The sequence below is a fragment of the Miniopterus schreibersii genome, assembly GCF_964146895.1.
Source record: "Miniopterus schreibersii genome assembly, chromosome: 16".
In the NCBI taxonomy this organism is placed as follows: Eukaryota; Metazoa; Chordata; class Mammalia; order Chiroptera; family Miniopteridae; genus Miniopterus; species Miniopterus schreibersii.
The window spans coordinates 21322658-21336330 of NC_138116.1; the positions used below are offsets into that span (position 1 = coordinate 21322658).

The 13673-nt window shown below is 36.1% G+C and overlaps 1 protein-coding gene across 1 annotated transcript in view; it reads right to left on the reverse strand.

Moving 5' to 3' along the window:
* The window catches only part of IKZF3 (IKAROS family zinc finger 3), a 70818-nt gene that overhangs the window by 43447 nt on the left and 13698 nt on the right, over positions 1-13673 (reverse strand). Inside the window, exons 2-3 of the mRNA XM_081160962.1 lie at positions 5010-5063; positions 4039-4140 (exon numbers count right to left, since the gene is read on the reverse strand). Of these exons, the coding sequence (XP_081017088.1) occupies positions 4039-4140; positions 5010-5063 (156 nt within the window). The remainder of the gene's footprint in view (positions 1-4038; positions 4141-5009; positions 5064-13673) is intronic.

A 13673-nucleotide genomic window follows, 5' to 3' on the forward strand; every position in this document is an offset into this window, starting at 1 on the left:
CTGGGATAGTGCAAGAAGGCCTCATGGAGAAAATAAATTTGAGTTGATGTAAATATCTCCAGTGCATTAGTCTATGAGATTTAAATTTTCATAAAGAAAGGAGGAGCCATCTCAATGGTAAAACAATATTTAATCCACATATGGTTTTATTTGTGACCAATTAAGTTATGTAACCTGCAGTGACACAGAGCTATATACACTCTCAATGTGTGATAAACAGAGCTGTTAATAATACTTTTTTTTCCTAATTTTAAAAATAATGGTGTTAGACTCCCCACTGATATCTTTTCAAAATGTTTATATGAACATTGTTCCTTTCAAGGACCAAAAGCTTTCTGAGCTCATCACACAACAAATGTACACACTGGACCAGGAGTCAGCAACCTATGGCCTACAGATTAAGTCTGACCCATTGCCTGTTTTTGTAAATAAAGTTACTGGCACACAGCCACCTGCATTCATTTATGTATCTTCTACGGCTGCTTTATACTACAACAGCAGAGTTGAGACGCAGCAACAGAGGTCATATGAACCACAAAGCCTAAGATCTTGACTATTTGGACCTTTATGGAAGTTTGCTAACTCCTGCACTAGTATCCTAGGAATATATAAAAATATATCTATATCCGTAGGGTGGGAAATAAGTGAACTTATGTTAAATATTAATACTTTTAAAAAGTTTTTTCCAAATCTTTTATTTTGTTTCTCAAACAACAATTCTAGTTAGGTAGACTTTTTCCACCTAAAAATTTAACCTGTCTTTCCACAAGAGAAAAATAAAGTGACTGTAGCTATTGGAGCCTGAAATTTTCTATAAAACATTTTTCTAAGGGCTGGAAATTGGGAAAGATGCACATGACATTTCATTTATTTAACATATAAATTAAACATGATTACAATTATACTGAATTTAAAACATTCTAGTTTTAGTTTAGTCTTAGTTTCTAGAACTTTAGAGAGGACATTAAAAATGCTTCCATTAAACTTAAACAGAATAAAATACTCTAAAGCATGTTTAAAGTTATTTATAATCATTATTATATTATAGCTAAATTTCCCCAATTACCTTTAAAAGTATAATTCTAACTCTAGTCTTAATGTTTCCCTATGCTGCATGTTGCAGAAGTTACTTATGCAATAGTATACCAGGCAATGCTACTTTTCAATTCTATATTTTATAATTTAGCATGTATAATTTGATTATGCTGTTCACAAAAGGCAGGGGCCTGGTTACAACCCTTTCCAAAGGTATGTGATCCAGATTAAATGCCAACATTAATAGTACAATAATCAGTTTGGAATTTAATCATGAAATAATGGATTTGTTTTTCAACACTAAAGTTAACCTATTCATTTCTTTCTAAGTCAGGCTTAGAGAAAAGAAAAATTTTTTCTCTTTCCCAAATTATTTAGAATGATTGATTATATCTTCTAGTTTATACCAAGAACTGCATGACACTCCCAGGGCCCTAACAACTGAGGAAAAATTCACAGATATACCATCAATCCACTGACATGTATTAGAGGTCAGGTGATAGAAATGGCTTAGGCAGCTACAGCAGTTGAAGATGACTTCAAAACAAGTGAACCACAGGGGTTGAATCTCTCTCTTTTCTTCTTGGAAGCACTTCTAGAGCAGGGTCAAATTCAGAGGCCTGCAAACTATTGTATAGATTCCTAGGGAAGTGCTGAACCACATGAGTTTTTATATTTGTTTTAAATTCCTACTGTTGAATAGAAATTATTTGGTTTCTTTTTTACTTTGGGTATTTAACCTATTTTCCTGCCAACTATCTGAAAACATAAAACTCATAACTACTTCTGATCCCAGAGCAAATTCTAACATAAATTATAAATTCCCAGACCAAATGTTGTATAGGGACCATCATTTCAAACATACACTTAATGGCATTACCTACCAGAACTCAGAAACTATAAGTCAGAAAAATGCAAGCTGAAGGCACAGTTATCATTTGCCTCATTCTGAGTGTGACTCCATGGATGTCACCTTCAAGAAGTTGCATGAAGCTGGTAGAACACCATATGCCTTTCCTCAGCACAAATGACCACATCCTGTGCCAGGCAGCATTTTTCAGTCTCTGTGGTTAAGAACTGGTACAAATTAAAGTATAGCTAGGCAGAGCTGGAATGTTAGTTGAAGCTGTGATTTGAATCTCAGAAGTTTTAGACATAGAACTCTATTTCTTGATCCCTTAAGAATCTAACACAAAGGAAAAAGATCCCAAGAAACCACTTTTTTCTTTTATTCCTTTAATAAACACATATATAAATACATACAATTAAACTAAGGCATTCATTTAGGCATTTACTCAAATACTTATTGTGCACCAACTATGGGCCAAGTACTGTTCAAGAGGCTGCAAATACCTAGCAGTCAAAAAGAAAAAAGCCTAAGATCCTACTTCATAAAGGGTAGGATGAGAAAGACAATAAACAAATAAATAAAACTCCAAAATTATCTATGGGAAGTGCCATGCAGAAAATTAAAACAGAGTACTGTGTCAAAAGAGTGACTGGGGCCCTGTTGGGCGTGGCTCAGCGGTTGAGCGTCGACCTAGAATCCAGGCGATTGGGGTTCGATTCCTGGTCAGGGCACATGTCCGGGTTGCGGGATGCAGCCAATCAATGACTCTCTCATCATTGATGTTTCTATCTCTCTCTCTCCCTCTCCTTTCCTCTCTCTGAAATCAATAAAGATATTTAAAAAAAAAAAAAAGAGTGACTGGGTTGTCAAGGAACATCTCTCTGAAGAAATGAGATCTAAGATGAGATCTGAGTGACATTCATAAAGCAACAGTGAACAGATTTATCAACATAAATATTAACACGAAATGTGTGCAATGTTGATATGAATATTGTGCTTAAAATTCACAAAAAGAGCCTGGAAATAATCCATAATGCTAATAGAGACTATCTTTGAGTGGTAGGACAGAGGTGGGTTTTTCTTTTTTCTTTCCACTTCTATGAATTATCAAACTGTGGTATAGTACAAAAATATATTTAGTCTTTGTCCCCAGTTCTTGGCACAGTGTTTCTAAACTCTTGGAATTTCCTGAGTGATAGGAGTATATTTTGTTATTCATAACAACCTCCTTTCAGTCAGACCTGAGTTTACACTACGGAGGTGACTTAAGGTGGAGACACCAAATAGCCTCAAGATAGGTTGGTTACCAGAAAGACCAAGTGACTATAGGGTTGGAACTTTCAGCCCTATCCACCAACCTCCAAGAAGGGGAGAAGGGACTGTAGATTGAGCTCTATAAAAACTTTTGAACAATGAGATTCAGAGAACTTTTGGGTTGATAAACACATTGAGGTGTGCCCAGAGAGGTCATGGAAGCTCTCCCACACCATACTCTGCTCTATGCATCTCTTCCATTTGGCTGTTCCTGAGTTGTACCCTTTATAACAAACTGGCAATAGTAAGTCAAGTGAGTCACTTTTCTTAAGTTCTGTGAGTCATTCTAGCAAATTATCAAATCTGAGAGAGGTTTGTGGAAAACCCTGAATTTGTAGCCAAGCTGGAAGAAGTGCAGGTAAGCAGGGGACCTGGTACTTACAACTGGCATCTGAAGTGAGGGCAGTCATGTAAAACTGACCACTTAGCCTGTGGGTTCAGCATTAACTCCAGGAGTTAGTATGAAAATTGCATTGTTGGGTGCCCAGTTGGTGTCTGAAGGTTTGGAGAACTGGTTGTTGGTGTTGGAAAACACCGCAGACAAATCTTTTTACAATGATCATGTATAATTTTTATAATGAAAAAGAGTAAAAATAACATTTAAAAAATAAATGTATTATAACTTGAACACTGAATAAACACCTTAGGTTCTCAAGATTTGCTAATATCCTATATAGCAAATTATTAAATATAATTACTTGTAAAATTAATAAAAATGAATTACTCCCAACTCAACCCACAAATGCAAATTTTTCTTGGAGGGTTCCTGATTTCTTTTTCATATTTAGTCTTGACCATATCTATAACCATTAGTTATTAGTCTGTACACTATGGCTCACCTCCTATATCTTCATCTTCATTGGTTGGGCATTCGGCACTGTCCACATTTTCTGTTTCATGAGGTTTGGTTAAATTGTAGTCATTTAAAATCACTGGACCTTCTAGGAGATAAAAAGAATTTTAACTATGCAATCAACTTTAAAAAAATTTTATAAACATGTATTAAGTAGTTTCCCATCTCAGCTTCACATAAACCCTTAGTGATAGTATCCCTTTCACATATACCCCAAGTAGGATATATGTGAAAACTCTTGAGGTTTAGAAATATATCCAGGGATCATGCACCTTTCCATTAGACATGATTTTCTTGACTATTTCTTCCACCTGAGTTAAAATGAACTCAGGTTCCTTCTGTACAGAAATTCTCTCTCCTTTTGGATGTCTCACAATATTCAGTAGGATGTTATTGTTATTTATGACCAAGAAGTATTGATATGCAGTGATGAGAAATACTAACACAACCCAATTTGGGAAAGATGCTTTCCTTAGAGGAAGCCTGTAAGCTTCCTATTTTCCTTTTCTGTTCACATTATAAATGTGATTCTGTGGAAAACATATCGGTCCTCAAGTTCCTTGAGTTCTTCAAATATGTACTAAATGCTGACAAAGCCACAGATTTGAGTAAGTTATAATTCCTGTGCCCAAGAAGCTTATACTCTGCAAATATAGGTAAGACAAGCCCACAACTGTAATATAAGACTCAGACAAGAAATAATAGAAGTCTATAAGGTAGACTCTGACAAAAGATTAAGGGAAATACATAGTGTTATGGGAGTTCATAAGTGAGAAAGAGCAGACATAATAAAAGCATGCTTAATAAACAGCAAACTGCCCTGGCCAGTGTTGCTCCAGTGGTTAGGGCGTTGGCCCAGAAACCAGAGGATCTCAGGTTTACTGCAATCAAAATGTTCCTCTTTTTTTAGTATTTTCAGTAAAGTTATAGTTCTATATAGGAAAGAACGGATGTTACCTGTGGCCACAGACTGCTCCTGAGTGCTTTTCAGTTCTACATTTGGTTTTATATCTGAAAAGAAAAAATATGATAAATATTAGCTGCCTAGAGTAAATTTTTTACAGATCTGAGGATCCTAAAATTAATAAGGATACCATTTTGGAAGCTTTAGCGGCAGATTTTCCTCTTCAGAGCAGGACTATTCTTTCTCTATATCCTCCCCAAAAAAGTGCCTTGAGGAGAATAAAAGGTATTAGCAACACAGCAATTGTATTTTAAAGAGATTAAGAAGAGCCCTGGCTGGTGTGGATCAGTTGGTTGGAGTGTTGTCCTATGCATGAGGGAAGGTCGTGGGTTCAGTTCAATTCCTGGTCTGGGCATGTACCTAAGTTTCGGGTTCCATCCCTGGTAGAGGTGCATGCCGGAGGCAACCAATCTACATCTCTCTCTCATATTGATGTTTCCCTCTTTATCTCTCTCTCTCCCCACTCTAAAATTAACTTTAAAAAAAAGAAAAACTTGCTACATTGTCCTTTTAAAAAGAGAGAGATTAAGAAGAAAAATTAGTGCTTTGCATTTACCCACGTACTTAATATTTCTGGTGCTTCTGATTTTTTTCCATGAAGACCCGAGTTCCTATCAATCTAAAGAGCTTCCTTCAGCATTTTTAGTAGTGCCACAATGTGAGTGACAACTTAATTTTCATTTATTTGGAAATATCTTTATTTTGCCTTCAATTTTAATTTTTTTTAATCCTCACCTGAGGATATTTTTCCATTGTTTTTAGGATGAAAGGGACGGGGAGGGGGGGAGAGCGAACATCGATGTGAGAGAGACACATCGATTGGTTGCCTCCCACATGCACCCTGACCTGGGCCGAGGATTGAATCTGCAATCAAGGTGCGTGCCCTTGACTGGAATCCAACCCACAACCCTTTGGTGCGCTGGCCAATGCTCTAACCACTTAGACACACTGGCCAGGGTGTGCCTTCAATTTTAAAAAATATTTTTACTTGATATTGAATTCTGGGTTGACAGTTTTCTTCTAGCACTTTAAAAATGGCATTCCACTATCTTCTAGCCTCTACTGTTTCTGGTAAGTTAGTGATAATATTTATATATTATTCTTTTTCTCTGAATGCTTTCAATATTTTCTCTTTACCTTTGGTTTTCAGCAGTTTGATATGCCTAGTTGTGATTGTATGTGAATTTATCCTACTTGGGTTCATTGAACTTCTTATCTGTAAAATTATGTTTTTCACCAAACTTGAGAAATTTTCAAACATTATTTCTTCAAAAATTTTTCTCCTCCATTCTCTTGCTCCTTTCCTTTTAGGACTTCAACTGCATATGTATGTTAGGCTTTTTCATATTTCCCCACAGTTCCTTGATGCTCTGTTCTTTTTTCCCTCAATGTTTTTTTCTCTGTTGTTCAAATTGAATAGTTTCATTGATAGATCTTCAAATCCACTTATTTTTGTCTGTCATCTTAATTTGCTGGTAAGCCTGTCCAATGAACTTTTTGAAATTTCATACATTATAATTTTTAGTTCTAAAACTTTCTGCTTTGTTCCTTTTTTTATAGTTTCTTTGCTGAAATTTCCTATTTGTTAATTCATTACATACATATATCCCTTTACATCTTTGAGTATAATTGTTATAGCTGTTTAAGATCCTTGTCTTCCAATTCCAATATCTATGTCATCTTGAGGTCAGTCACCACTGATTTCCTTTTCTCTTGAGTACAGGTAACATTTTCCTTCTTTATTTGAACTAAAATTTTTGGCTAATACCCTGGACATTGTAAATGATGTTACAGAACTTATGGATTCTATTATATTCCTTTGAAGAGTATGAGAATTTTTCTTTATTTTACTTTTTAAAGCAAATACTTGTCTGGATTCAAGCTCAAATTCTGTCTCATTTGTGGTAGGCAACAGCTAGGGTAAACAGATGTCCCAGTATGCCTAGGATTGAGTGTTTCCCAGAACGTGTTCAGATGGGCTGCTCAGACTGTGACTCATCTAAGTGTAGTTCAAGGATCAGCTACAGACTTGCATCAGCCAGAGAATTTATACACAAAAAAAGCTCTCCCTGCCTTCTCATTCCAGGATTTCTCCTTATTTACTTCCCAGTTGCTGCGCTTCCTATGTTCTTTTTTGTTATTTTTTTTTAAATGTTTTTATTGATTTTAGAGGGAGAGGAAGGGGGGGAGAAACATCAATGAGAGGGAAACATGGATTAGCTGCCTCCAGTATGCCCCCTACTGGAGATTGAGCCTACATCCCAGGCATGTGCTCTGACCGGGAATTGAACCCTGACCTCTTGGTACATGGGATGACACTCAACCAATTGAGCCACACCAGCCAGGGCCTTGCTATTTTTTTTTTTGTTCTTTAAAAATATGTTTTTTATTGATTTCAGAGAGGAAGGAAGAAGGAGAGAGAGATAGAAACATCAATGATGAGAGAGTCATAGATCAGCTGCCTCCTGCATGCCCCACAAGGGGGATCGATCCTGAAATTTAGGCATGTTCCCTGACAGGGAATCCAACAGTGACCTCCACGTTCATAGGTTGATGCTCAACCACTGAGCCATGCTGGCCAGGCTTGCTATGGTTTTTTAAGCCAGTAAATCTGTGGATTATCTACCCAAGTTTTGGTCACCCTGAGGCTAAAACTGGGGCCTGCACTTAGACAAAAAAAAGCTATAAAAACAAGTTGGTTTTGTTATTTTCAATGCTTTCAGATAATAGATTTTTTTTTTCATATTTTGTCCAGAATCCATAATTGTTATCTGTTGGAAGTTTGGTTCAATAATAGGAGGTACTCCTCCATTACCAGAAATTGAAAATTTTCGGGGGAGGTAGAAGAGGAAGGACAAATGGTGATGGAAGGAGACCTGACTTAGGGTGGTAAACACACAATACAATATACAGATGATATATTAAAGAATTGTACACCTGAAACCTATATAATTTTATTAACCAATGTCACCCCAATAAATTCAATTTTAAAAAAGAAAAAAATTGATAATCTTTGTTCTTTATTTTAAGGGTAACCATATACCCAAAAATGTTCAGGATAATACTCATTTCAAATATTACATAGTATAATGCAGTCATATTCCAAATTTTTGAAATATATAGTCGCTGTACTTATATTTTCTAAATTTTAAAAATTAACACATCACCATTAGATGTTAGCAGCAAAACATAAAGGCAGGAAAAGTACACATACTTTAAAAATGAGCAAAATATAGCCTGGTATGGGTATCAAAACCCAAGATAGGTGAGAGGAATGTCCATGCAAGGAATGAGGGCAATCTAGGGCAGCCTGCTGGAGACAAACCAGCATGAAGAGTGTGCCTACGTGGGGTGGGCAGTCTGAATGAAGAGAGGAGGGATTCTACATGGAGGGAAGATAACATGGAAAGTCAGAGCCTGAGCAGGGTAAGAAGGGCATTCAGGCAGAACTGCCTGACTTGGAGTAATGGAGTTCGAAAGGGATAAAGGGGGTAACCAAGCTAAAGGACAAATTAGCTTGAGGAGTCAGAGCCTGAGTATAGTGAAGAAAACATCTATGCATGGAGGTGGTCTGGTGTAGAGTCTCAGAGCCTAAACAGGGTGAGCAAGACCCCCACACATGGGACAGTGGAGGCTGGCACCATAGAACCAAAATGGAGGAAAGCCTCTATGCATGGGAGTAGCCCAATGCAAAGTGTCAGAACTTGAGTTGGGTGAAGGAGCCATTGAAAGGGGCATCCACATATTAGAGTAAGCCTTGCACGTCAGAATCCAAGCAGTTGAGAAGTGTGTCCACACAGAACAGCGGCTATGGTACAGAATGTCAGAACCCAAATGAGGCAAGGAGAGCATCTACACTGAGAAGGATATGGTAGTGGCAATGGATGGTTATATAAAGGAGGGCTGATCAAATAAGTATCAATATTAGGGATAATGTGCCCCAGCCAGTGTTGCTCAATGGTTAGAGCATTGGCAGGAGCACCAAAGGGTCGTGGGTTTGATTCCAGTCAAGGGCACACACCTTGGTTGCAGACTTGATCCCCAGCCCAGGTCATGGTGTGTGCAGGAGGCAACCAATCGATGTGTCTTTCTCACAGTGATGTTTCTTTCTCCCCCTTCCACCCCACTACCCTGTCTTACTCCCACCTCCTCTTCCCCCTCTCTCCCTTCCACTCTATCTAAAAAGCAATGGAAAAATATCCTCAAGTGAGGATTAACAACAACAACAAATAATGATAATGAGAGCCAGGTTTTTCTCTGTCAGAGGAGTTACAAATATGAAAATGTGTGGTGCTGTACTGGAAATGGAGGTACTTGCATAAACGCATGACTTCTACTATATATAAAGATATAAAATATAGGTGTAAATGTAGGTATATGTGTATGTATGGGTACATATACATATAGTCCCTAGCCCTGTCCACTGAAAGCACCTGGGGAGCAGTGACACAAACAGCTTCTAGAATCCAGACACTAACTTCTAAATATCATTCTCCACTTAAAGGAACCAGGCTCATTGGAAAAATGACTGATTCCAGGGTTGGGGTAGGGAAAGCACAAGATGAGTGTGGAACATTTTGTGTCAGAAAGCAAGGAAGTGTTCAAAAATGAAGAGGAAATGTTAAAAGGACACAGAAATCATCTTGAATGCGTTTCCACTGGCCAAATCTGGGACAAGGGAGCATCAAAATAATAATGATAGTATTGGATTATAACTCATTAAAACAAACAGAAATTCATGAGTCCATACTGACATTAATAAGTAAATAAATGGAAAGTCTGAAGACAAATGGGAATATTTATATAGTTTCAAAGGGCTTCTTCCCAAAATACTTATTACAAAGATGAAAAGAGTAACCATAAAATGGAGAACTAGCAAACACCACTGTAATTGAGCAAAGTGATCATCAGTAATGGGACAAATGAAAATTATGTGCCACCTGATAACGAAGAGAATACAGCATCGCTTCTGTGATATTCCTGCCAAATATGCATAACATAAACCTAACCAGGAGAAAGCAAACTAAACTCAAATTGGGGGAAAGTTTACAAAATAACTGGCTTGTAGCTCTGGCCAGTTTGGCTCAGTGGTTAAAGCCTCAGCCCTCGGACTGAAGGGTCTCAGGTTCGATTCCAGCCAAGGGCATGTACCTAGGTTGCAGGCTCAATCCCCCAGGTAGGAGGCAACCAAATGATGTGTCTCTCTCACATCAATGTTTCTTTCTCTCTCCCTTCCACTCTCTCTGTAAAGCAATGAAAAAAATATCCTCAGGTGAGGATTAAAAAGTAAAAAAATTAAAGTTTTTAAAAAATAACTGACTTATAATTCTTAAAAGTATCAAGGTGATGAAAGACTGAGGAACTGTTCCAGGCTGAAAGAGAGTGAAGAGTTATGACAACTAAATACAATGTGTGATTCTGAGCTGAATCCTCTTGCAGTAAAGAACATTAGAGTAACAATTGGAGAAAACTGAACAAGGTCCAAGGATTAAATGGTAATAATGTATCGATGTTAATTTTCTGACTTGAAGTTGTTTAGTAGGAGAAGGAAGAACATACATACTAAAGTATTCAAGGGTGATAGGGTAACATGTCAGCAACTTGCTCTCAAAATTTCCGGAAAAAATCATTTTTTTGTACTGTATGGCAACTTTTCTGTAAGTTTGATAGTGTGTGTTTTTTTAAAGTTAAAAAAAAAAGGTACCTGTGAAACTTTTAATTGCATACTAAAGGGATTCTTAACAGAAAAAGAAAGAAAGAAAGAAACCTAGCTCAAAGGTTTCACATGAACAACCTTCATGTGAAAATGTCTTCTAGTTACTACAGAGCAAGATGGCTTTTGATTTGGTGACCTACAGGGAAAAGGTCCTGGTCTCCTGAACTTTTTAAATCCTCTGATAATGACATTTAAATAGCTCTCGATATTTTTTCAAGAGCCTTTGTGTGATGTAAATAACACCAGAAGTAACTGAGTATAGTTTATAAGAGAAGATTCTGACTACCTTAGTATTCAGAACTTAAAGGAGACATTAAAACCATGTATAATCAGGCTACATGATGTTCTTCTTAAGTACTAAAAAATACTTAAAACACAAGAACAAAATAGATTGAAGTACATTTTCTCCCCCTGAACTCAAGGTCTTTATAAAAAATATGAAGTCCAGTAGTGGATATATGGTAAAGAAATTCCCAACTGAAGACCAGAATCCTGTTAAATATTTTAAGTGCAGCAAAAACTTTTTAGTTTTTAACGGACCATTCTGTAGTTTCTTATACTTAAGTAAGAAAACAAAACAAACAACCCTCAAAAAGTTTCCATTTGATGGGATTTACTGGAGTCTTTTAATATGTTGGCAGTCAACATAGCTTTAAAATATTTTCCAAAAGAACGCTCTAAAAAACTAAGGAGGAAGAGTCCATATATTGCTTTTGATAGAAATATAGTTCCTGTACTGATGTTTATGCATATCTGGTACAGATGATGGGGAGAATTGCAAAGTAGGTTGATTTTGTTGAAAAATAAATCAATTGGGTATATATATATCCTGTTACCTGAATAGGTAAAGCATGCTCCTGGCTCAGGACCTTTTGCACTTACCTTCCCCTCTTAACAGAATGCTCTTCCCCCAGCTAGCTACCTGGCCCACTTCCTCTCTTCATTCAGGTGTGTGCTCAAAAGTCACCTTACCAAACAAGCTTTACCTAACTACCCTATATAAAATGTCATCTTCCATTGTCACTTTGTTTTCTTTTACCTTGCTTTATATTTCTTCATAAAATTTCTTAATTGTCACCTCCTGACATATTTTTGGTCATTTTTATTTTTATCTGTCTCCCCCAACCAGAATGTAAGATCTATGATAACAGGGATGTTGTCTGTATTTTTTATTGCTTTTCTGCTGTGTCTTTAGCTCCCAAAATAGTGCCCACTCATGATGGGCATGATTTTTTACATCTCTTGATCCTTATGAACACTCTAAATCAAGGTTCTGCAAACTACAGCTTACCATCTGTTTTTGTGTGGCCTGTGAACTAAGAACGGTTTTTATATTTTTAAGTGGTTAGAAAAAATCAGAAAATATTGTTTTGTGCCACTTGAAACCTATATAAACTTCAATTTCAGTGTCCATAAATGAAATTCTATTGTAAACACAACCAAACCCATTCACTGACATGTTGTCTATGGCTGCTTTCATACTCCAGCGGAAAAGTCGAGTAGCTGCAACAGAGACTATATGACTTGCAAAGCCTAAAACTTTCAGTATCTGGTCCTTTACAGAAAAAGTTTGCCAAGCTCTGCTTTAGATCTATTAGTAATACTATTCTAATACTAATACTGTACTGTCTAATAAAGCAGTTATTAGGCACTTGGGGTATTTAAGTTTAAATTTAATTGAAATTAAAAATGTAGTTTCTCAATCACACCAGCCACATTTTAAGTGCTCAAAGAACATGTAGCTAGTGGCTACTCTATTGGACAGCAAAAAGAACATTTTGATCATCTCAGAGAGTTCTACCCAACAGTGCGTTATAGATTTTAGAATATCTCACTGCTGCTTGGGATACTACTACTACAAAGCTATCACTATAAAAAAAACATGAAAACTATGGATTAAAAAAAAAGTAAATCAAACCATGTAAAAAATTAAATATCAACCAAGGAAACAGCTTCACAATGTCCATTTCCTATCAATATTCCTAAAATTCTTATAATTGGAATTTTAGGGAAAAGTTGTGATTTCCTAATGCAGTTACAAATCACCTAGACAGCACCTTTCATACAGAGTATTTTACAAATGTGACCAACTGAAAAATTAATGTGACTTTTCAGATGCTAAAAAAAAAAACACACATAAAATATTTTAAAATGCACTTATATGTGTGTGTACAAATATATATGTAGTATCATGTTTCCATTAGGATTTTTTGGTATCACTAGATAAAACAAATTTTCTTATCTCATTTAAAAGCCAAAATTATAAACTAGCAGAAAACCCTAGTTAACACTCATTCATATTAGGTGCCCTCCTGTCCTTCCCACAACTAAATACTCAATCTAATATTTTTTAAGGTTTAATTAGATCATAGTGTTTTCCACTGACACCTTACCTCTTAAATAACAAATCTTGGAAAAGGTGTAACTGTTCTATTACTAAGATAGTTGACACATATATTAGACTATAAAAGTTAAAGGCTATTTCTTTTGTAGCTTTCCAAAGCACTTCCCAGGTACAAAGCTTTACTAGCAATCTCAAGTTGTTTTCTACCAGTACGGAAAACAAGACTTCATCACATGCTTACTGAGAGAGGACAATTTCAAATTTGTTTTTATTCCTTCAGATTCTCTTTTCATTGACAAAGATGCCATTTTAAAATTTTTCACTAGTTAGAATTTTTGTTATGATACCGATATTTTTCTCAGAGATTCTAGCATTTTGTGATGCAAAATTAACGGGAGTAAATTACAACTAAAACTTAAATTTGGAAATGGAAAGATCCTGGTTAATTAAGATTTCATCAAAATTCACATGTGAATGTTTTAACTTCTTTGCTCTAATACAAACTATTAACAAAACCAAATATTTACATTAGCAACAAAATTTGTGACTATATTTTTAACTTGAATGGTTATGAATTTGCTTCATTTTTGATACTAT